Consider the following 25,172-nt stretch of genomic DNA (forward strand, 5'->3'; position numbering starts at 1 on the left):
GATTTCAATAACACATGCAATATAATGAAAAGGAGATATCCGAACAACACGGCGGAGCCAAAGGTTCCGTGATCGATATATACCGGATTCAGACTCGCGGCGACTGTGACATTTTTCCTACCACCGAATCGAGAATTTCTGGTGGAATTTACACGGTTTTTCAACCACCGTTGCTTTACAAATTCCGTACGATGTATGCTCAAGCTGACGTTTTACTTTTCAGAACGACGAACCAGGGTTGAATGCTCACAATGATTTTAAAAGCATCGCGCACAAGCGATGCTTTTAAAATATTGCAATTCTAACAAATAAAAGCTCTAAATATACTCATGATATTTATACTATTATAATTCCGTTAAATATTACAATTCACGATTGAAAATCAAATTTGGTGAGCAGTTTGTATGATTGGATATACACTGAATTATTTAAGCATAAAAAGTCTAGTTCTGGACTGTTTAGAGCCTCTATTTGTTGTCTTACACACATTACGGTGTCTTAAAAGATACTGCATATTTAATATTGTCATTCCATTCATATAAGTGGTAAAGGAGATGGCTCACTTCTGTCTCTTTTTTCATGTATAGGCAACACGCGACTCTTTGCACGGACCGCTAATCTGCAATTGTAGAATCGGCGCGATGCGCCGGAAGTGAATCGCGAACTCGTGACACGAATTACCGTCGTCTCATGTCATTTAAACAATTGTCCCACGCAGTGGTGAATGCAACAACGTCATCTTGCACACTAATGAGTGGGTCGTTGTGCTCCCGATCGACAGCAATTGCAGCGAATTTATACAATTGCATGTCATGCAGACACGTGAAAAAGTATCGCAAATCAAACAAACGTGATTTTAACATTTGCAAGTATCTAATGATAGCTCGACAACAGATTTACGTTTCAATTAACGTAGAGGGTTTTCGCGTATCACATTTATAAATTCCACGTAATCGATTTGTGAACCGATAGTTTTGTGAAAAGAGAATTGCATGCACAAGCCGCTCGCGTATCGTTCACACTTGTTCATCATTGTTAACATCCTTGATAGTCGCGCGTGTAAGATAACGTTATCCATCGTTTTCATTACGAGAAACTCGTATACGAGCGCGAGGCTTCTCGTAATTACGCGTAAAACTTGCGATTTGGACGTGTGGGCGCTGAGAGAAGATTGTGGGAGAGCTACACGGGAATAATAGCCGCACCTGTGCATCAAGTTATTATTACGAGTACACGAAATTGAACTATTCTCGGAGTTAAGTAATAGGCGCAGTCGTTTCGTTATCGTTTACGTCACGCATGAATATGCATGGTGTATGCATATGCATGGCAGTCTCCGGAGCACTGATGCATAAAAAGAGCGTGAAGCCGTTTACAAAAGATGACCTTGGAATCGGAAGATACGACCAAAAAAAAAGTTGCATATTATTCACGTCGTGCGCCCTTTGTAACGGCAAACGCCCGCAGAGCAGCGGACCATTTACTTTTTTAGCACATCACACGTATAAATGTCACATTCTCGCCGCGGTAAACAACGAAATTTATTTAATCACTTATATGCATAAAGTTTTAATAAACGCAGGCTGGACTAAATAGACGGATCTTTATTCATGAAAAACAGCTCATTTGTCGTACTCAAGTGAATTTGATTTAGCCATTTAATTCAGCTCTTCAATAACACGCACAACTATGTGTCCGATTTATAGACTCAGCTCGTCGGGTGAAGAAAATAAATTATTATCTAATCCATATAAATGCAGGAAATGAGGAGATTCCCCTTGCCGTATAGCGAAAAATTCATTTTCTCTCTCTGTATTTTAGAGAACGTTTTTATCAGTACACGGGATGGAGAGGATCGTGTACTTTTCTAATGATTTATTAACTCCTCTTTCACCTTGCTCGCGTTCCCTTTTCTCTCAGTTGTATTTTTTTTTTTTTTGCCCAATCGGATTGGGTTTCAAGGAGTTAAAACAAAGTAACACGTATCCTCACGATCCGGGCTCGCAATTGGGAGCAGCTGCGTGCTTCCGCAAGAATATTGCGTAATTCCGGCGCGATCGGCACCGGTTCGCTAGTGTCACTTTTGGCCGCAATATTTTAGCAATGGGGATGCGGTGCCCCAGATTCGGCCGAGTCTGCTTCAACAGTCGTTCAACCCTCGGCCTAGATTCGCGGCACCCCGCGCTGACGTCATTCACTATTCCACACGCAGGTGCTCGTGTCTCCTATGTGTTAGTCGCCGATATTACGTTTACACGTGAACGCGTATTCACACGGACACACGTATACATGCACAAGGTACCGCGTCATCTCTCGTTGCAGTCTCAGAACTCGTCGAAGTAATGCGCGAACCAGAGAGCGCATTGTCCTCGTCAGGCTGCGTATTATGCAACTTCTCTCCCTTGATTCACCATTCCTTTTTCACCCTCCCTCTTTCTCGCGTATCTTTGCCAAGTCGGCTTTTTTCTTGCCACGGCCAGATTTACTAGTATCGCTTTATACATGCACCTCATTATAAGTATGATTGCGTCATTTCTAAAGACCGTTCTCGCCGAAAACTACTCTTCTAGGAAACTACCTCGAAGTTAGTACTAAGCTACTGAAAGAACAAATTTATTGCTTTCCCCAGACCAAGTTGAAAATAAAATCGCAATCTTTGTTAATTAAAATAGTGACATCGGTTTCAATAAACTTTCAACTATTTAGACTAAAATTGTATCTTTTTTTAAATATACTATTATAATAAAAGTTAAGTACAAGATTCTCAATTTCAAAAAGATAATTATGTAATTAGAATTTTTTATTTGAATATTTATGAAAAAGTGTTTCTATTATATTTAAAACAAAATTTAATAGGTAAAAGCAAAAAAATGAGTCTATTAGGTAATTTTTTCATTGATTTTTCTTGAATTATAAATCATTCGAACTACAGTAGACAATTTATGTGTTAATTTTAAGATTGTTATAAAGAAATTTATATGACATTTTTCTGTTTGATTAATAATATCGGTATGAATTTCGCAAAATAATGCAGGTATTAAGTATGAGAAATCTTATCATGTCTAATGTATAAATTGATATAATCGACGTTCATTTGTCGAGTTTATATGTCAAACGATAATAATAATACACGATTACGTCTGACATAAATCGGAAAATTATGATCGATGTACAAATAACAGGTTCCCTTTGATTGTATTTTCCATAATGAAACGCGAAACGCTATCATGATTTATGACAAGTGCTATACATTATACTCTCTTATTACAATTTCTTTCTCTTCTTCTCTTTTTCGTAGAATATGATTATCACGGATTTTTTTGCCAATTATGAAATGATGTCTTCATGATAATAAATACAAAATAATTCCGACTTAGTCATAAAATTAATGATAGATTATTTTTATTCAGCAGCTTAATTATATATAATAAGCGGAACCGTTAACGGACCGATTATCATATGTAATTAATTTTGTTACCGTTTAGCTTAATATATCGACGTTTTAATAACTATATATGTATATATACCATGGTATATATATATATATATATATATGTGTATATTCTGATACATGGAAATCGAGTTATTTCTACGTATTACGATTTTACGTTACGCTCATTCAGTACTTTGCATAATCAAATTATTTTCAATGATAACGAGCTCGAAATAGCTGGTAATACTTTTAATCCAGTTACGCTCGTTAGTTATCATTATTGGATTATAACGCTTTCAGGAAAAATTATTCAATTTTCTTCTTCCGTGAATTTTGAATTTGGTTTATTTTTTTTTTAGCTCACGGGTTTTCTTCAGCAACCTATTCCGTATATTAGCATGTCGGAGATCCGGAAATACGTTGTCACCAGGTGGGACCCTGCATATAAAAACTGCCTCAAAATCGTCGTGCCGCACGGTTCGCTTTTTCTGCAAGCTAACAACGCTTACACGAGGGACCAGTGGTATCATTCGATATTATGGAAGGTACACATATTGAGAATTATTATTTATTATTTAAGAAAAATCATTATTTATTTAACACGTATGAATGAAGAGAACCATATTCAATGAAGAGTTTTAGTCAATGTCTATAATAATATTTTTGTGTAAACTTTTACAATCAAGCTGCGCATCGATTTACCATCATTATTTATTATCTGTTACCATAATAACTAATTTACGTATATAACAGCTAATTATTATAATTATTAATTTTAATTAATTATTTCATTAACGCAATTATTTTAAGCAATAGATTTTGAAGAATAAAATTTACGTTTATCATAATGCAACTTATCGAGCTTTGTTGAATTTAATATATTCATGTTTTATTTAACCTTATGAGATTTGCCATTGTTTGTTTATCGTGTAAATAACGATAAAAATTGATGGATTTTTTTATTCAAAATTAACTTACAACTCTTTAACTAACAACAACATCGATGTTTATCCATTTTTCGATCGGTGGGATTTTCCGAACAAAGAATTACTGTTGTGAATGCGAATGTTGATATGAAATACATATTTTTTTTTAATATTAGCGTTTCGATGCCTCACGCAGATCGACAAAGAATGGTAAACATAGAGCGTTATTAACGCTCGACAATGTGAGGTTGAAGCAGGAGGAAGATAACGACGCGAGAGGCGAACGTTCTTGATCGTCTTCGACCGGATCAAATCTCCCGGATACGTCAGTGTTTTATGGAGGTTGTCGCGAACGGTTTAATATCCGGTCGGGAAATTAATCAGCGGCCTCTCGTCGTGGCCGCGCGACGAGTAAATCGTAGCGATCGGACCGACCACAACGATTGATTGAATTTTATTGTTTACGGCGTTATATTTCTGATGAAAATATCGTCCGTACGTTGACGACCTGGATGTCGATGACTTCTGTCGAAATTGATTCTGTTCGTCGAGAATCAGATTTGTTTCAGTTCAATTTCTAACTTTATACGGGCGATATGTCAAAAGGACGTTTTGACATAATTTTTAGCAAATTATGTTTTTAAATTAGCAGCGAAATTTTTATCTCTTTTGTTGATATTAAATGTATTGTAACGAGGACATTAGGCTCGGAAAAATTCAGATTTTAAAGTCTTCTTTATTTTGCCACTATATATTTCGGAATTGCTACCTTTCAATTAGTTTTTCAATAAAGATTGACGATTTTTTGGAGAACCACTACCGGAATCATTATTTTCTTCAGTTTTCAGTGATTTAAAAAAAAAAATTCAACAGATCTGAATTGTTAGATTTTCATCAGAAATTTCTTTCTATCAGCTGGACAGCCGGAAGATTTCGGTTTAAAAACGGAGAACGGAGTGGCAATCATATGTTAAACACATTGCACTCTCGTATACTATTTTTTGATAGTTACTACCACCTGCTTAGGACCTCTTTATTACCGAATTCTTAACGATAGAATTCGCCGATTAAACAGCTCGAATTCGAATTTGCGAATGATTTGGAACTGATCTATCTTTCCGCAGAAAAGTATCTGCAAGTATCAACTTCTCGTCTCGATAAGCTCTCGCGAAGAGGTGATATTGCGCGAATTGCGCATTATGGTGGATTTCGCTCTGTGGACACCGCTCCAGGACGAGAGAGTGGCAGGCGCCCCGCTGGAGGCGGTCGCTAAATTGTTGGACGAACCCAGCGTGGAGCCTGACTTGGACGAGAGAACAGAAGAGATTGTTCGTGATCGCAGAAGCTTGGCGGAGGCCGTTCTCGCCGTGGTGACTCCGCTTTTGGAAAAAGCAGCACCGCCAGTGACGCTTGCGAGGGTACTCACTAACCTGGCGCAACAACATCCGCGATCGCAATTGGTCCCGCTGCTTATCCCAGCGATCACGAGATGCCTGAAGCACACCGTTGACTTTGGCAAGTCGCCGGACATGAGACAACTGATACAGGTAAGGTGTCTGACAAGACCTACGTTACTTTGTTTGATTATAACATAACGTGTGGCGAGATCAAGACTATTCCTTTTGTTGTATTACTATAAGAATTCTACCTCTAAAACTTTTAGAGTGAATGTCTCTTTTTCATTTTTTTCACTTTTTGACTCAATTTTCACTTTTTAGAGTGAGACTCCACTTCAAAGAATTTGAGAGCACTTAAAAATAAAACTTTGCTACCCTGTCGATTCTAATTAGCTAAGTGACTCGTAACTTAGGATAAGTGATAAGGTTACATAAACGTGTACTCTTAAAATTTGTCGAATAGAATCTCACTCTAAAGAGTGAAAACTTGAGCCAGTCTCGAAATAGAGTGACATTTCACTCTTCAGAGTGAGATGTACTCTACAAGTTTTAGAGAGTATAATTACGATGTTGCATTACGTAGGTATTCATCGCCGCTTTGTACGAGAACAATGACGGTGAGCAGGCGATCAGGGATTACGTTTCGTCGATTCATGGACCGGGTAGCGATTGTCCACACCCGAGAGTGCTTCCCAATCTCATATCCATCTGTGTCGCGGCCATATTCCACAGGCAAGTTTCGCCCGAGTTGTAATGGAATTGGATATTCGTATCGCAAGTCTGATGAGATTCTCAACGATGTTGATTCCGATTTCTCAGGTTCGAAGTGTTGAGTCGTGCGTCATCGAACGAGGACAAATCACCGTCATTGCCGCCGTTGCAGTGTTATTTGCTCGTCTTGGATATCGCGTAAGTTCACTGATAAACAAAACCTGACATGCTTCTCGCATCCCTTCTGCTCTGCGCTTGAAACTTTCGAGTCTGAACGCGTCTCACGTATCGAGGAAATGATGTTATAGGTCGGAATACGCTGACTGGCGTTCAGGTCTTGGGGCACTGTTGCAACCCGTCCCATTCCCTGAAAAGGCTTTGACCGTGAGAGAAGTTCAGGAATCCGTACTAATGTGCGTGGTGCAACGACTGGCGAAAGATCCGAGATGTGCGGTGCATCGCGTCTTGCTGCCCGTCAGAGAATCGCGTCCAGGCTGGATCCATATCGCCGCACCATCCAGCCCAGCTTGTCCAGATCGTGGAGAACTATTCGGCGAAATGGTAAAATTTTATCAAATTCCATTTTTTTTTCTTTGCAAAGGTTATGGTCAATATTTATGGTCTGATACTTTGAGATCGTTTTAAATGCTGATACAACTCTGTGATTATGTGGCTTAGCTTAAGATTATATTTAAGATTTTAAATACCAATCTACGTCTTTCGCATAATTACGTTTCGTTGATAATTTTAATATAGAGTTTGCTTGCTGAATTTTTCCTGACATTTTAAAACATACGCAGTGTCCTTTGCTTCCAAAAATTTTATTAATCAAATATCAAATACCTGACACTGAAAAAATGATGTATCGATAGCATTATTTCAATCAAAAATAATCTTGTTTATTTAGTAAAAAATTTAACAAAAATATTTAATAAAAATTAAACGAATAAATTTTATTAAAACGAAGTCATGAATATTTATTTTATTGATAGTGATATTGAATTAACAAAATGATTTTCAATTAAAATAATGCTTTGATATAACGTCATGTTCTTCCAAAATAAAACCGACACAAACGTTATCAAACGAAGAGTAATCGTTACCTGACTCATTCATAATAACAACTAAAAAAAATCACATTTTTTTAATTTACGTCACTTTAAGGTGAGGAAACGATATGAAGATGTTTGATGGATTTATGTATGAAGAGTGCATTTCACACGTGCAGAAAGTTTCCTTGATGTTAAATTTTTAATTATACCCTCGCGAAGACTAAAATATTCGAGGCAAACAGTGCTTATATATCTTTCTTTAATCTTGTCTAAATTGTTTCTACCGTCTAGTATCCAGGTCGCACGTGGCGAGAGATATAAATATCTAATGGCGAAATAGAGAGAATACGTGCGGATGGATACGCAATTAACGTGCTTATCGGGGCAACGGTATCGAATTTATTCGCACGTGAAATGATTGTGGTGTATTCAGTAGTGTAATCTCGCTAACCAAGCGTTGCGAATTACGTCTCTCTGGTCTCGTTCGATAATACACGCCGTAGTAAGATCTGTTTAGTTCAGAAACGATTCATTCCCTGAGAGATCGAGGTGGCAGTGACGATTACTCGACGCGCGATTCGATTGGAAGTCCACCTAAATATTCATGAATCGCTCTTTTGAGATATATGGGCGTCAAGAATGGACTCGTACAGACTATAGCCAGCATCAATTCTAATTTTCTCGGAAATAACCACGGAATCGAACCGCCACAATCGCGCGGAATTAATGAAGTTTGGTTGATCGTGGAATGGCAAGCGGAACAGGAGGGTGTCCGATGATTCTTGCATTCTAAATTTCATTCTCGATTACAGTAGAGATTATATTCATCGTTGATTCCGAATTATCGAGGAATACTAACGAATGAATATTGAGAATCCGCAATACGTTGTCTATTTTAATTTAAATTAAATTAAGCAAATGTGGGAACTTTTTTTTCATTATTTAGAATGCACACGTTACGCAAAATATTCACGCGACAGGTATTATATGTATAATAATAGCGTGTTCTCAACAGCTCACGACTCTTTTGGCGTGCTGCTGTCGGCGGAAGAGATTTATTGCAACCCTGCTGAAGCAAGCGGGTGATGATTGCATCTTGCTGGCGGTACGAGGCTGCGACGCTGCGCAGGAAGCGCTTTGCTTGATGCTCGAGTGGCGCTTTCTGCCAAACGAGGAGGCGAGACTCCAGATAGTTAACGCGCTTGAATCCACGGAATCCGGAAAGGAGCGCTATGCCGCTCTCTGTCAGAGGCAGAAGAATCTGCAGGAGTTGGTAAGCAAATTCGCAAATCCTTTCGACGCAAATAATGCGCTGCTCTTTACGTTTTTATTCTTTCGTTTTTTTTTTATATTGACGTCAATAAATCGATGATAAATTCCGTTTGATCCTAAAGTGATTCCATTACGCACGACATATGCATATGTATAGTATATGTATGTATTTCAATCTTGAAAATAATAAATAAATAAGGTATATGAGAGTACAATATACAGTTAACGAAACGCAAATATAGTAATCAAATTATTTTTCTTTTTTATTGGATCATATACGCGATGACATTAATGGTTGAACGTTTCGATTCTCTTTGGAGTCTTCCTCACCAATTGAATACAAAACATTAAAATTTATCCTTAATCCATTAGAGTTGAGTCATAAAACAAATCCGTTATGGCGTTAAAACTAAATTAAAAACATGTATAAAGAAAAGCTTTAGATAAAATTTCTTAAATTGAAGTAATTCTTGAATTTTTCAAAACAATTTAACGTATCAGAACATATTCACAAATGACATGTTTGTAATTAAATGGCTGCACTGTTATATATAATATATAAAGAAGCAATGATAACCCAAAATTCACTTCTGTGATTAGTTTCAAAGTTAACATCATCCATATTAACATTATGCATTTAGTAAACTAAATTTGAGCCAAATTTGATACATTTTCTTAAACTAAATTGTTTAAACTCCATTGTTTTATTCAAATTAGTGACATACTGTGTAGGAGCAGTGGCGATCTAGAAATGATTAAAAACTCCCAATTGGATATAATTTGACATTATAAATTTAACAATACTGAATAACATTTTCAATCTCGATTCTGTTAGCAACAAAAGGGCGGACCGCGGAAATTAACGCTTCCAGTACGAGCGACCGACGCCGACGTTGCCCTTCTATTAGGCGGTCGTGCTCTCGGTAATCTCGAATGCCTCAGCCTGGCTTTCACCTCTGTGACGTCCGCGTGCGCGGAACAATTGATAAAGTTGCCAGCGCTGAGATATCTGAACTTGTGGGCTACGCAGTTCGGCGACGCCGGCCTACAGTTGATTAGCGAGCATTTGCAGAAGCTGCAGGTGCTGAACCTCTGCGAGACGCCAGTATCCGACAAAGGCATCTCTACATTGGCCTGTGAGTAACCTCAAAGCTTAAAGTTCAGATATAACGATTTGACTTTTTTTATAAAAATTTGATAACATTAATCTTGGAATATGGAGAGAGAAGACGAAATTGTAATTGTTTAATATATCAACATATCTTAAAAAACTTGTAAAAATTTATAGAAAGTTATCAAGACAGCTGTCTTGTCGTGTCAGTTAAAAATTAGAAATAAACTTAACCCTTCGCCAACAATATGAATTTTAACTTTTCTCTGTTAGCAATAGGTCTTCAAGAAGTAGAGCAAATTTTTTATTGTATTATATTATATAAAATTCTAAAAAAAAATTTTAGTATATTTGTTAAAGCCTTAACAATGAATTTTTACCATTACAAAAGTCGGATTACATTTTACTTATTTTGTTTACAAATTTATCTACTAAAATTTACAATAAAAATATCGATTTTTTAAAGACACCAATTGCCAGCGGAAAGTTAAACATATTTAATGTTAAATTAAAATTAATTTTTATTTTTAAATGTTAACTTGATGTGACGGCCTATCACTCGAAAAAAGTGTTTTACCACTTTGTTGCAGCATTAACCAGCCTAAAGAAATTGAATCTTAATAGTACGAAGCTGTCGGCTCAGACGTTCGAGTCATTGAAGAAGCGACTACCGGCCCTGCAAGAATTCGACGTTCGATACACGGAGGCCTGGTGACCCTGGTTTAAAGTCAAGACGTCCAACTCTTCGTCCAACGGCAGTAGTGTTCGTCGTGATTCGAAAACGAAGAAGCAACGCTGAGGTGTTTGGTCGTCCCGAAAAAAATTCAACAGACGTCATGAGATGATGTCCGTATTTTCGGTGTAATCAATTCAAATGAATATCGAGCATTGGGCGCGATAAATTCGTTTGTTTTGCTTCGATTTTGCTAATATGCGACGTCTGCTATCAGCATAACAATCAAATAACAATCGCTGAAAACTATGTACTTTGTGAAATTTTCCTAAGGAAAGGAAACAAAGTCTTTTACACTATGCAAGATGAGCTCTTATCGTGTTTATAAGTTATACCTTACGTATCTCGTTTCTTCTGATTTAATTGGTCCGATGATTTACATATTCTTTCCAGAGGGCGATAAGTATTTGCGATGGATCAACGGTTTCAGTATGTTTCGTTAAACGTACCTTCTCTTATCAACTGATATTATTTACACGAGATATTAAATCAAGATTTTCTTCCGAAACTCGTGCCAGCTAGACAGCTTGATTCCCACGACAAACATTACTTTTAAAGCGTTTCTTCCGCATCGTCGTCGACGGGAGACTGTACTTTTCAGGAACATTCCAGAACTACGAACTCAGACGTCACTTTCTAGGAAAGACGTGCATTCGTTTGAATAAATAAATATCGGCGAGCGACGAGCCGTTTCTCGAGCACTTGAATCCATTTGATATACGGAAGGTGGCATATGTAACGATCGCGTCGAAGAGTTACGATCATTAGAATTGGGAAACACGTCATTTGCGTGAGCAAAGTTGTTCATTTGAGGAAGGCGAAAGGAGGATTTGCATAAATACAATGTACCGTGTAACAATGATCGAAAACAATTGTTAGCAATCGCGGTTGATCGTTAATAATTTTTACGCGATTTCGAAGATCAGTTTCGTCGAGCGTCAATAACTTTCTTAAACAATAGTTTCAGCGAGACCTTGTTCCGTCTATTTCTGGGAAAAGGCAATTTTATTCGTTTTTATGCTATTAAAAGCGCAATGCATCTTCCTCTTTTCATCCACACACACATAATTCTTTGTACTCTTTTCATACGCATGTGCAACATTCTTTAACGATGTTACTTTTTATCATTTGCGCCAATAAAGTTGTAAGTCGTTTCGATCCACTGCGTCAGGAAACTCTCTGCTAATAGGAGAGCGACGTCAGTGAAAAGAAATAAAATATTTCTGACGAGGGAATAGCTTCGCGTATAACGAGAGTCGTTCTCTCCCTCCACATTGGCTTTCAAAAAAAAATTGTCAAACGCTCTACCATCATCGTCCAATAGATAATGTTGATTACAAGAGTCTTGATTAATCGACGAAGATTGTATTGGCAATGACGACTATGATCGTGATTGACTCCGACGCGAAACATTGTACCCAATCAGCGCGTTGCTGGACCGCAGCCGCCAATCGATTCCTCTAGGTGAGGTGTCTTTTTTCCGCCGGGGGACACTACTGACTTATCCTTTTCCGTTCAAGGCGTGCCCAACTGCCTCAATCAGAGAGTTCTGAACGACCACTGCCACAACGCGTTGCGTCAGCGAGCGTGACTTTACTCTACCAAAATGAAGGAGCGAAGCTTTGAAGTGTTCCGCGTTCTATCGCGCGAGATCGGGAAGAGCGTTTCACGCTCCAGACCAGAGCACAGAATTTTGCATAACGCATAATGTATAAAGCATGAGAGAAATAAATTAATCAGAATATTTTCATTCTATGAAAAAAAAAAATGAAAGATTCTGATTGGTTGATTCTCGTATGCTTTGTACTTTCTGCAAAGGTCTGTGCTTCGATCTACAGACGAAGCTTCGAGAGCTGCGGGTGATGCGGACTTGCATACATGCATTTCGTTCCCTAGTGTAAATAAATAGGTTAAGGATCGTCTCCCTCCCCCGTTTCTCCTTCAATTAATTAGATAGAGAGATTTTAATAATTTATTCCCTAGCTAGAATTTTCTCGTATTTATATATATATTACGATAATATTACATGTACGTCGCACGACTCAACTCATACTACTAGCGTGAATATGCGTTTAGGGGGATAGTCAAACCTCGAGTTTAGAGCGCCGGCAAGAGAGAGAGGAGAGAGAAAGACAGAGAAAGAGGGAAAGAGCGGTCTCTCGAAAAGTGGCAGGATTTGGCCGTCACAAAGAGTCGCGGTGATGATAACTGATGGTTTCGCAAAAAGACTCTCATCTCGATTATTGTAAATGCCGCAAGGGAACAAGCATTGTAAGAAGACTGTTTACGTCAATTTCAATAAGGATCATTAACTTAGGGAACCACGAATTAATTACTCGAGTTAATTCCTCAATGTTACACGTCTGTGAGTGAAGTAAATAAAATTCGAATTGAATACCTCACAGCATCCGTTCTGTCTCGCCTTCCACTGTCATTCACGTCTAAGCGAGATCTGCGTTACGATACTTGGCATTCGCGCGTGACTCGCAAAAAAACTGAGAAGTTTTTCTTTAAGTTTTATCCTTAAATCGTTTCCTCATATGTAACTCTAGCCGTTGCTGTTGCGTCGGTGAAAATCTATAAAATATACTCTGTTAGACATGTGTTACAAGAATGATCGAATGATTCGGCGTTAAATTATTAATAATCGTATCTTTCTTTGACATTTTCGTACAAATAAACTGTTTAATCGAAAACCATTGCTGTCTACATATGTTGCCTGTAATTCACAAACAATTTTGTGCCCTAATTTTCACTCCATTAATATTTACCAATTATCCTCCCACGGATAAAATATGAAGAAGAATATTGATGCTTCATTTAAATATCAAATTAATGTAACATTTATATTTGTGAAATTAAACTTACAATTTGTTATATTACTTTGATGCCGCTGCACGTGCTGACCGAATGATTAAACTAATGAATGATAGTGTGCAATTAATAATTTTTACTTTATTTGTTGTATTATTTAAATACCAAAGTAATTTTTATGCAAGTTGCACTTTAAAGAGAAATAAATAAACGCAAGAACGTTAAAATGATGATTTCATACATCTCAGGCTAACATATATATTAGTCGATACATCGTGACATTATTTTTTACGTTTGCACAAGATAAGTACGTTTTATTTTATATATGTATATATATATAGCAAAACTGAGATATATCATTTTTTAAATACAATAAAAAATTGATTAATGGATTAAATAGGAGAAATATATTCAACATTTTGTGAAATATTAAATATTTTTGTTATAATACATCTATATATGTATATATATATATATATATATATATATATATGTATGTATAATATACAAAATTTATCGTAAAATTCTGAACTTATGTGCAAATTGAGTTTACTCAAACACGTCAAAAATGCATTATTTTGACGTTTTATTATAGTAGATTATAATTCTTTTGTTTGTGGTTCTCTCCTATCGATTATTTAAAAATTAAAATTATAAAGATTTAGTTTCAATCCACACATTTTTTTATTCGTTGTTACGATAAAATAAATTATCGAGAGCATGTTTTAGAAGTCGTAATTCATTCTGCGTTGTATTACTTGCTGTTGTTGATACTTGGTAGAAATTTCCATCTGAATTTCTCTCTTTAGATTATCAGGTAACTGATCCCACACAGTTTGAGGCACGGTATCTGAAAAATAATATATCTTCTCTGTAAACGTTATAATAATAATAATTAAGCTTAAAATTGTGCATTTTCCTATACATTATTTCGTTAAAAATTTGTTATATTTTACTACATTTGTTGGAACAAATGTATCATGTTTTGTAATTTAATTGTGATAAGAGTATATTTAACTTTTTGATACATTAGGTTTGCGCTTTGTAAAAATGGCTCGGGATTGTTTGCCTTACCTGTGCACTTATACAGTAAATCCGACCAGGTGATCATCTCTTGCGAGAAACAATAGACACCCAGTTTACCACCTTGCAGAGTCGAGTCGAACACATTCCCGGAGTCGATTATCTGCTGTGTGCCCTGATACAGCCAGAATCTGATCAGGCCGATCTTAGGCCTGTGCAATAGATGCCATCTGTATGACACTCTTGGCTGCCAGCCGATCCCCGGTTCCTTCCACAAGACCCTCACCTGATTGGGTGTGTCTTCCTTGTGCCAGAGACTGTTGCGGAGCATCTCTCCCGGTCCGGTGTCGGACTGAACGAGCTTTAATACAAACCCGGGATCTGCTTCAGCGCGGAATGGGGATGATTCCCAGTAAACCTGTGCGTCTCTCTTCCAGTAAACAACATAAAAATGTCGATTATCCTGGTAGGAAAAGACGAAGCCTGCGAAATCGTCGTCGCCATCGTTGTTATCGATGTAAAAAGTTCCTTCGAAGTCAACGTTACTTAGCTCGTCCGGTCCTTTGTGAATAGAGAAATCGATGAAAAAAAAAAGTTATTATAAGTATACGAATTAATTAATAATGAAAATTTTATCTTCTTTTATATCCGTTGAATTTGACACAGTATAAATATGTAGGTAATTTATATTGTATTGCACAATTTTAATAGCGCGAATTTCCGCAGCAACTTATTTTTTACATTTTCTTAATTTTTATTAATTTTGGAAATTTGATTATCTTACTTACAATTAGTACTGCTTTTGGGACTTTCATGGGTATTATCTTCAAAGATACCAGAAGATGTGCGGGTCATCACCGTGTTTTTATCAAGTGCTAATGCCAACGTTTCGTGAACCTTATACCTTATATATTCACTTCATCACGGCGAAGATTGATACCACTATATCAGTGCACTTCTTATCCAGATGAAGTGAACGGTAAGATTCATGAAATGTTGGCATTAACAATGGACAAAAACATGACAATAACCAGCAAACCTTCTGGTATCTTACTTAGTTTTCTGAAGCACATTGTAAAAATTTATTGAGGGCAATTTGAAGATTATAAGTATTCCTTTTTCGTGTATCTTTACAATATATATATAAACTTACCTATCGCGATTCCGGGATCGCTGTTAAGAAGCTGTTGAATTTCAGCACCTTGATGATGAATTCTCCATGAGGGATCTTGTTGCGCTGTACCGTACGGATCGAGAGCGACTGTGAAATATTTACGGAAATCCGTTGCCCATACTAAACTGTTATTTGGACAATTGTCGTGGATATTAATAACCGTATCGTTGTCATTATCGTTCCAGCATGCATCGCCAATACCATCGCCTATGTGTACAAAACGTAAAATATTATTCTCTACGTGTTTCAATAATATTTCCTTTTCCATAACTAATAATAATAACAAATTTTTCATAGGAAATGTTTCAATAAAAAAAATATTAAATTTTAATGAAGTTTGTTTAAATAGTTTCATATATATAAATATTTATTTACTATAAATAAATGTTAACTTATTGTTAGTTCTATTAAAAAAATATGTATTAAGATTTAGTAAATTTTTTCACTGTTCAATATTTTGTTGAAAATTTCAAAAATTTTGAATAATAATTTATATATAATTTCAATATAGAATTAACATTCTTTTCTACATACAAAAATATAACTATTTTTGTATGTAGAAAAGAATTAGATTACAGTCTAAACGTTCTCTGCAGAAAAGGACCCGTTAAAACTTACGATTAAGATCACGCTGATCCAAATTGTAGACGTAGGGACAGTTATCGATTCTATTGGGCACACCATCTCCATCGATGTCGTCGTCACACTCGTCGCCCATGCCGTCGCGATCGACATCGTTCTGTCCGGGGTTTGCCACATCCGGACAATTGTCCTTATCATCCTGAACACCATCCCTGTCGCGATCCGCATTGGTGTCGCAAACATCCCCGACGCCATCGCCGTCGATATCATTTTGGTCAGGATTGCTAATACCAGGACAATTGTCGCAGGCATCACCGATGCCATCCGCATCGCTGTCGCGCTGATTTGGATTCTTTAAGTTGATGCAGTTGTCTTGAGTGTTGGGGATACCTGAACAATATCCCTTTATTAGCGACATATCATATTTAATTGTCAACAACTTCAATTGGTATTTTTTAACGAAAAAATGATGAAAATATATGTGGAACGCAATGTTTTATTTTGCATATATATTCGGTATTTAATCCAAACTTGCTTTTTAACACAAAATAAGGATTAAATCTAATACAAGTAAAAGATGCCTATATGAGCCTCCATGAAATTGATGATAATTTACGCACCAACATTCGCAGAAGCTTGTATAATCATGTGTATGTTACTTGTATTCTTTTTTAACGTTAAAGATTTACCATCGTCATCCAAGTCGTTATCGCACGCGTCACCCTCGCCGTCATCGTCAAAGTCCTCCTGATTCGGATTCCAATTCGTTGGACAATTATCGCAAGCGTCACCGATCTTGTCACTATCGCTGTCAAGCTGGTCTGAATTATAAATGAGCCAACAGTTATCAGTCAGATTCAATATGCCGTCATTATCGGCGTCGTCGTCACATGCGTCACCGATGCCATCATCGTCGGCATCCTCTTGGCCACTATTCGGTACCGTTGGACAATTGTCAGCGTGACAACGACGATCATGGCAATGAAGACTCCTGTCGGGAATGCTGTCGCTGTCGCTATCGGTACCGCAAGAATGTCCGTTTCCGGCCCAACCAACACGACACTGCAAAAGATTTCGATTAAAAGAGACTCGTTTTAATCAGTAAAATTAAATTGATGACATAGGCATAAGTTATAAAAATTATTATAATTATAAAAATTTAAAGTGAGTTACAAAGATGAGAGAGCTGTATATTTTTCGTTACTTTTTCTAAATAATATCCAAGTTTATTCCACTAATTTTATGTATAAGCATATTTAATACTATTTCTAAATTCTCCGTGATATTTTTTCAGTTTTTATTGAATGATAAATGCACAATAAAGTCGTGTACTTTGCATGTGAAATCGTTGGCATACATGGCGATGCAATAGGCATTGACATCACAGACTGTTATCAAATCCGGGCATACATCTTCCTGAATATGACATCCTGTCGTTTGATTGCCAACGTAACCACTTCTGCAAGCACCACATCTATAGGATCCCTTCAAGAACAGAGAGTAATATATTTGAAACGTAGAACAAAGTGGATTTTAACTTATTAATATCTAGCAAACAAGTTGACGTTATTTTATTATTTATCGTCATTTTAACGTCAAAACGATGTATTTAACGTTAAAATAACATCAAAATGACGGCAAATAACGTCAGCTTGTTCGCTGAGGAGATACCTCACCTCCGTGTTAATACACTCCGAATAGAGATCGCATCCGCCGTTGTTGGTCTCGCACTCGTTTATGTCCTGGCAGATCTGTTTTCGCGCTCTGGCCATCTCGACACCGACACCTTCCGTCATCGGCCCCGTGTAACCTGTCGGGCAACGGTCACATCTGTATCCAGGATGGAGATTCATACACCGTACTCCGGGATGACAGGGTCGCGCCAGCTCGCATTCATTTGCATCGAGACAGGCTGTGCCATTACCCACATATCCCAATGGACATGAGCCGCATCTATATTACACATGAGATTGACAAGAACTGAAAGAGATTGATACGCATATTTCGTATGTTTTATCTAATTCGAGAAAAATATAGAATATGTAATTGAAGAAGAATTACTAAACTAAGCGGACATAAAGATTTTTATACTATTTCTCTGATATATATAAATTTTACATAAAAAATTTATTGATTGCGTAATTTTGAGGAGTAATATTGCGCGCACGTCTCTTAAACAAGCTTTATAATTTTTATAGAAATAATGTATTTCAGTAAAAATGATATGTAGGATCCAAAGAAAACATATGTTTGTCAACTTGAGTTTGTTTACTTGAAATACGGTGGACTGTGAGTGGGATAACATTTAACTTCCGGGTGACAAGGGTGACGGTCGCAAGGGTTTCTCATCCTGTCGCATCTTTCGCCATCGCCGATGTATCCACTTGGACATCTGTCGCACCTGAACAGAATTATACTTAAATTACAACAGAAGTTCTCGTGAAACTTATGTTATCATTATAAAGAAGTTATCTTTAGTTTATTTGTCTTATATCCATTTTTATCACATGTACAATAAATTAACTTTAATCTTGGTTTTACTTACTTTTATCTTTTTTGCTAGTTCTGTGAATTAAGGTAAACCTTATTCTATTACAAATATAAATAATTGTTAGAGATTTAGTGGCTATCTTTACCTGTAACCATTATTACTGTCATCGTAACATCGTACCCCCTGGAAGCATGGCCGTTGAAGACAGGTGATGGTATTGATTTTGACGCAAACCCGTCCATTTCCGGTGTAACCGCGTAGACAGGGGCCGCACTGGGGTCCGCTCGGTGTGTTACGGCAATCGACGCCGGGGTAGCACGGGGAGTTATGGTCGCACGTGGACGGCGGTGGTGTTGTCACTACGGAATTACCGGGATCACGGCTCGAATGACGAGTGAATTGCCAATTTTCGGGGGATTTTCAATAGCCGGTCTTCCATACGCGCTGTGCACACCATCGAGCGGGCCCGGCGCGGGCCCAGAAAATTATGCAACGGCCCAGCGTGTCGTACGTGCACGTGCAAGTGGTATACGTGTGCTTAAATTGACTTAAGATCGAGGTCGCGGATCCTGCGCGACGTCGATCTTGATCCCCTTACAATAAGGATAGTGTAATAATGGGATAACTATTACACATTTGCAAGCGTTCAGCTTAATTTTAATTAACTGAATTAGTCATTCTTTCATAAAACATTTACAAGTGTCTGAAGGAGAAGAGAGAAAGCAAGTAGAATTTTTCTCGATTATACTGCAATGCAGGATCTTTATGTAAATTGTAAATTTTTAATTGAAGAACAATTAACTCGGAGAAATTAGCGACGTTTGATCTTTGCGGATACAAATATCGCGTTTTAAATGAAAGCTTCCGCTAGCTGCCCACATATTGAAAGAGATTGCGCAACGCAAGAATATAAGAGTCACAACAAAGTTGAATTTTTCTAACAACAGGCATTTATTGCGTTGAAAGATTGCTTAATACAACTCGTTGCATATAAATAGATAGTCTCCGCTGACAACTGTCACGTACAGATTAAGTTCGAGGGTGTGAAGGACGACGCGCGTGAGATAGATTAATAAGATTCATTCAACTGGCATTACGATGCGGTTTTGGCTAACTTCTAAAAGTTAAAAGAACTGTTATTTTCGAGCACGTGTCCTTTCAATACGACGGAACGTCACTCACCGATGGGTGTACGACACGCCGAGCAGTTTTCGATCAAATGACGAAGATGTTGGGTTTCCATCCTCTGTAAAACGAAAAACGATCAGTCTTTTAAATTGCGGACACTTTTTCTTATAATTGAATAATATATTTCTTTTATCAAAATGTTTTAATAATAAAATTTTATGTAATTTTATATTAAAATTATTTTTAATGTACGTGTATAAACAAAAGAAATATAAGAATTAAAACATTTTTTGTATTTATTTTAATTTAAAATCAATATGGAAGTATTAATTTAAGATCTAAAGATACTAATTCACATATAATGAAGAAATTACTTTATTACTTGATTTAACTCACACTTAGTTCCAATTCCCTCCCGAGTTTCCTGGTAGCGTTGATTAATTCGTTCAAGGTTTTCACGATTTGATCATCGGTCTGGCAAACTGGAAAACACTTCCCGTGAGAACACATATTAACCAACTTAATTTAATATCCTCTTATCTCACCTACCTTTCTCATCCAGACTTTGGATTCCGATGTCGCCTCTTCTGGGTACTCTTTTGCCGGATAATTCATCTGAATCAGGCATATCCGTCTGATTTGGATAAGGGTATCCATTCTGACCCGAACTACCGTGATACGGACTTCGACCAGGTCGTTTAGGATTATTGAAAGGATTAGATCCAACAGATGATCCAAGAGACTCGTCTGATGTTGGAGCAGGATTTTTGTTAAAATCATATGGACTCGATCCATCAAGTTGTTTGTCAAAGCCGTACGGATCCGATTTATCGGGTTTTGAACCTGATTGATTGGGTTTACCAGATTTAGGATGTTTTTTGGGGCGAGATGCTGGAGACTGTGGAGGGTGAGGTCCATACGGGTAGTCAAGATCGTCCGTTTGACCAGATTGAGAAAACGGATCGGAAGAGTCGTATGGATCATATTTATTGGGTTTGTTTTTGTCTTTTGGATATCCCGAGGAATCTTTCTTCTTAGGTCGATTGCTGTCATTCGGATGACCACCGTGATGCTTCTTATCGGAAGGTTTCTTATGATCCCAAGGAAACTTTGAGTTACTAGAAGGTGACAGACCGTTATTATTCTGACCAGGTAAATTCGGTCCGTTAATTTCATCACTTGATTCGTCAGGTTGATCGGTAGGCTTATTTTGATAATCTTCATCGGAATCAGTAGGTTGTGTTTTCGGTGTATCTGTATCGAATACTGAAGGCTGCTTCATCTTGGGTAGATTGTCAGGACATTGCTCTTTTCTCAGGACATCAGTGATGGTTGCAGACTGATATACTTTTGTTCTGCATTTTCTTTCTCTGAACTAAAAGAATTTATAAAGTGTTCATTAATGGATAAATATATTGCTATTAATAAATCTTAATTAAATTAATGAAGTAAATAAGAATACAATAGAATTCCGTTTATCTACACAAATAAGTTTATGCTTAGGTTCAAATATCCAAACTCATAGTTGAATTTTTGTTATCTGAATTACGACGTCGTAGATATAGTATAATAATAAGGAGCTCAACATGCTCGATTTCAATTTTCTGAACGTCAGCTTCTATTATCGAGACTAATAAATGCTAGTAGAGAAAGTTAGTGAATCTCTATTATCTAAATCACTCAGTTATTGAAATTGTCTTGTTTCCCGATATTCTGATAAATGGAGTTCAACTGTAATATATATTATCAAGAACAAAAATATTAACAATATTTTGTTGAATTTCTGTCGAAATTAATATGATAATTTAAAGAATAATTTTAATTTTAATAATGAAAGAAATCCGCAAAAAAATTAAATCAAGAACAGAAAGTAGTCATAGAGTTATAACATTGCATAAAGTCAGAATGTAATATTACTATAGTGGCAGAAATAGGGCGCGAATAATTCATTGAAACGAATTCAATTCATCCAAGTAGTCAGGGATCGTTGTGTCTGAGTTGGGTAAGCCAACCAGGTGCATGTAACAGAAGCAACTAGCTTAGGTCTCGTCAACCATATTTGGAAAGACGTCGTCCCACGTTTGTGGACGTCACGAACAACACGTAAATAAGAAACTGCTACGTTCGTGAGCGAAGAAAGCAACAGCAAAAAATAATATTGAGCTAAAGTAAAGATGCGGAAAAAAACGGAAACTTTTTTTCAAATTTAAAAAGCAACTTCCGACGATGTGTTCGCGTTTACATGTTTTTAATTTCTCAGCAAACGTGCGAAAGATTGATTTAATTAACATATGTGATAATATATCCAAGATTTATCTAAATTAAAACTTTATGAAAAATATTTCGTGAAAGGTAAAAACTTACTACTTCCACGTCTAGGTTGTCCTCGATCTCAGCTATGTCGCGGAAAGTTGTCTTGAACGGTATAGAACCCTCGTAAGTACAATCGACGTACACATCCACACGAGGATTAGGCTGTGCCTGATGTACCAGCATAATCAGACTCTTCAGAGGGGTATTTACTGTGAGACTGTCCACTTTGACATGTGATGCGCTGCGTTGACCAGCCTCATCGAGACTTTCAAGTATAACTGTGTAATGACAAACATAAAATAATTATAATACAGAAGTTCAAAGGATTGCGGTTTCACAGACAAATCTTGACTCACCGCGCTTTGTTCGTCGATCGAGTAAGAGCACTAATTTCGTTTTAACGCCCCGATACTTCACAGCTAACAGAGTCTCCACTGAACCGCTGGAAGATTTCTTTTTATCCTTGAAGTTGGATATTGCAATAATGAATTCATCATCGTACCAAGCATCCTGCAGGCTTGCAGTTAGAGCTGTTGTAAAGCGGAATAAAAAAAGATGATAGCATAATTAAAAATAATTATATGTATATATATAACAAAAAGCTTAATTGTTAATTAATAGAATGTGTTGTAGTTTATTTATGTCGTTTAATACACATTTAAAGATACAATATAAAAAATTCTGCGAAAGAATACAAGAGTTGAGTGACCAAGAGTTGATCAATGCAACCGTGAAGATATATGTCTCACGTATCATCGATCTCACGTTACTACCGGGTTTCTTGTCACGCCGCGCCGCGCCGCGCCGCGAATGGTCTTCGACAGTACAGATAGTTGTAAGAAACTTGAAGAAAATAAAGGAAGAAATATTTTATTTTTTTGCGAGAAGAGAAGAATGCGAATCGAAGTTAACATGATCGTTGTTAATTCGTCAATATGGAATTACCCTTATAAACATTTGTCACTTTTCTTACATAATCAAAACCTCTTTAAAACTTTACCTCTGTCAGGTATGACGCTACCATCGACAGCGTAGATAACCAGCAGTACGAGAATCAACAAAATCGGGACCCGCATCCTGATGGGACCCCGATGCACTTCGCGCAAGTATTCGGTATCGTTCGTGGGTTTCCAAAAATTAAAAAGTGTAACCCAAATTTCTTGCAATCCCCTCGATGCTTATACTCTCTCGGAATCGCGATGCGGTGAATTCTAACGGATACGACGGCACGCGCGCGGATGCAGAAGGCACGGCCGCCGACTGGAGCGCGGATACGGACTGTCCGCGACTTTATACGTCGCCCACGAATATGGCTTTACAAACGAGATTTTGTACTACCTGCGCTTGACACGTAACGAACAGAGAAAGCACCGATGAATTAAGATGAATCAAGAGATCTCATAATTATTTTATTATTTTAAAAAGACTGTAAATTGTTACAGTCCTAAAAAAAAGAAGGCTAGAACAAGAGCGACAAGAGCTGCGTTTGAGATTTAAAAATTAAAACTAATCTTGCAAACACAAAACAACGTGAAAAAATACAATAGAAAGATAAGAATAAAGAAATAAAGATTGCAAATAAAAATCTGTACGTGCGCGAATGTAATTTATAATTAAATTTGACGATTGGGAAAGAACAGATGAATGGAAGAATTAATTTTTATATTTATTTGTAAAGATTTTATATCTCAAAAATATTTATTTGAATGTACAATATATTACTTTTTTGTGAAATTTACATTTTATTTTATGTTACTGGATGCGTTTTATTAAACCAATTCTGCAATTCGAAGTAGACAGTGGAGTAAGCAATATTATTGCCGTATGATCTCGCTGAATGATTAATGTTCGTCAATATATTACTCCGACATTATTGTATGCATCCGCCCACAAGATGTTTTTAACGATATGAAATAGTCATAGCGGAAAGGTGTGTCAGAGCCGGCGCTAATACAATATAAATTAAACGCTTCCTTCTACGGTGACACGAGGAATTTCTCGGCGAAATCGATTAATATGCAATACTCATTCGCACATTAGCATTTCGTGTCTTTTTTTATTTTGGAATACTATACCCATAAAACTATCGTCACATCGTGATATTTATAGACTACAAGGGAATTCTGTAGGAAGATAGCGTTCGTAATTTCGGATTCTCTCTTATCGATATATCAATTCTTTTTTATATTATAGCTTAAAAAAAAGTACTCCAATCTCGGAGAGAGTTTTTGTGACAGGAGTTTAGGTCTTCCTGATGCGACGGACCTTGCAACAGGTACGTAACAATATCGCTGGTGTGCCAGTTACACGTGTAGTGTGGGAAGTGGTCCCACCTACACACCCACACCAGTTTCAAACCATAGACACGTTGCAAAAAGCCTAGTTTCCTCAATGGTGATATACACGGTGTCTCCAAAACAGTTGGTACCCAAAATTTAATCTTTGAATTCGATAGTGAACGCTAACTAGATCATTTATTTGTGTAACCTAAGCAACGTCCTGATATTAAATATACAAATATTTTGTAAATTAAATATTTATAACTTATACAAATTCCCAAGAAAAAGTCAACACAAAAGTTAAAAAATTAAAAGTACTTTATTTTATTCTTAATGTCAAAGTAACAAAAAAAAGTCATCATTTTGACTCCCATTTAATTTTTTCTTAACTTGGTGTGTCAATTCCTTGGATTATTTTTTCCTTTTAACACTCTTCCATGTTTCGTCCGTCGTTTTGTCACATCGGATGTGATGTTTCTAGTTTACTAGTAGATTGATTTGTAATAATATCGGGGGAGCTTGTTTTATGGGCGGAAGATAATCAGTCTTATCCGATTTCAACATAACAAAACGTTTTGCTTTTACATTTCGACACGTCATACCATTTTTCGTTCCCGCGATACACGTGCCGTGGCGAACACGCGGAACGAAAGGAACCGCTTCGGTCATTTCGTCTTCTGCATTAACTACATTTCAGCCGTGTCCGATGCTGACCGAGACTTAGCGCGCGGCC

The 25,172-nt window shown here is 36.9% G+C and overlaps 2 protein-coding genes across 2 annotated transcripts in view; one reads left to right on the plus strand and one right to left on the minus strand.

Annotated features, from left to right (window-relative positions):
• Positions 1 to 10,933, plus strand: part of LOC108780098 (C-Maf-inducing protein) — a 31,584-nt gene extending 20,651 nt beyond the window's left edge. The window contains exons 2-9 of the mRNA XM_018547690.1: positions 3,793 to 3,978; positions 5,484 to 5,906; positions 6,340 to 6,488; positions 6,576 to 6,665; positions 6,776 to 7,028; positions 8,535 to 8,792; positions 9,627 to 9,927; positions 10,493 to 10,933. Coding sequence (XP_018403192.1) covers positions 3,793 to 3,978; positions 5,484 to 5,906; positions 6,340 to 6,488; positions 6,576 to 6,665; positions 6,776 to 7,028; positions 8,535 to 8,792; positions 9,627 to 9,927; positions 10,493 to 10,617 — 1,785 coding nt within the window. The 3' untranslated portion in view covers positions 10,618 to 10,933. The remainder of the gene's footprint in view (positions 1 to 3,792; positions 3,979 to 5,483; positions 5,907 to 6,339; positions 6,489 to 6,575; positions 6,666 to 6,775; positions 7,029 to 8,534; positions 8,793 to 9,626; positions 9,928 to 10,492) is intronic.
• A 3,194-nt stretch (positions 10,934 to 14,127) lies between these two features.
• Tsp (Thrombospondin) lies at positions 14,128 to 23,236 on the minus strand. Its single transcript, XM_018547666.1, has 15 exons — positions 23,161 to 23,236; positions 22,517 to 22,690; positions 22,212 to 22,438; positions 20,397 to 21,222; positions 20,244 to 20,329; positions 19,902 to 19,965; positions 18,865 to 19,078; positions 18,501 to 18,629; positions 17,905 to 18,181; positions 17,561 to 17,713; positions 16,918 to 17,290; positions 16,265 to 16,618; positions 15,626 to 15,853; positions 14,524 to 15,033; positions 14,128 to 14,299 (listed from the first exon to the last, which is right to left on the minus strand). The coding sequence occupies exons 1-15, from the start codon at positions 23,234 to 23,236 to the stop codon at positions 14,175 to 14,177; spliced, it is 3,816 nt and encodes a 1,271-aa protein (XP_018403168.1). The 3' UTR covers positions 14,128 to 14,174.
• Positions 23,237 to 25,172: the final 1,936 nt, after the last annotated feature.

This window comes from Cyphomyrmex costatus, unplaced genomic scaffold, assembly GCF_001594065.2.
Source record: "Cyphomyrmex costatus isolate MS0001 unplaced genomic scaffold, Ccosl1.0 scaffold67, whole genome shotgun sequence".
Taxonomy (NCBI): domain Eukaryota; kingdom Metazoa; phylum Arthropoda; class Insecta; order Hymenoptera; family Formicidae; genus Cyphomyrmex; species Cyphomyrmex costatus.

Bases quoted from the DNA above. Each gene is read 5' to 3' on its own strand.
- Tsp (XM_018547666.1), bottom strand. From the start codon at position 23,236: ATGCGGGTCCCGATTTTGTTGATTCTCGTACTGCTGGTTATCTACGCT. The intron at 17,291-17,560 runs GTACACGACTTT...AATCTTTTGCAG, and splicing joins CCAACGATTTCACATGCAAA to TGTCGTGTTGGTTGGGCCGG. The intron at 15,854-16,264 runs GTAAGTTTTAAC...TTGTACACATAG, and splicing joins GGATCAGCGTGATCTTAATC to GCGATGGTATTGGCGATGCA.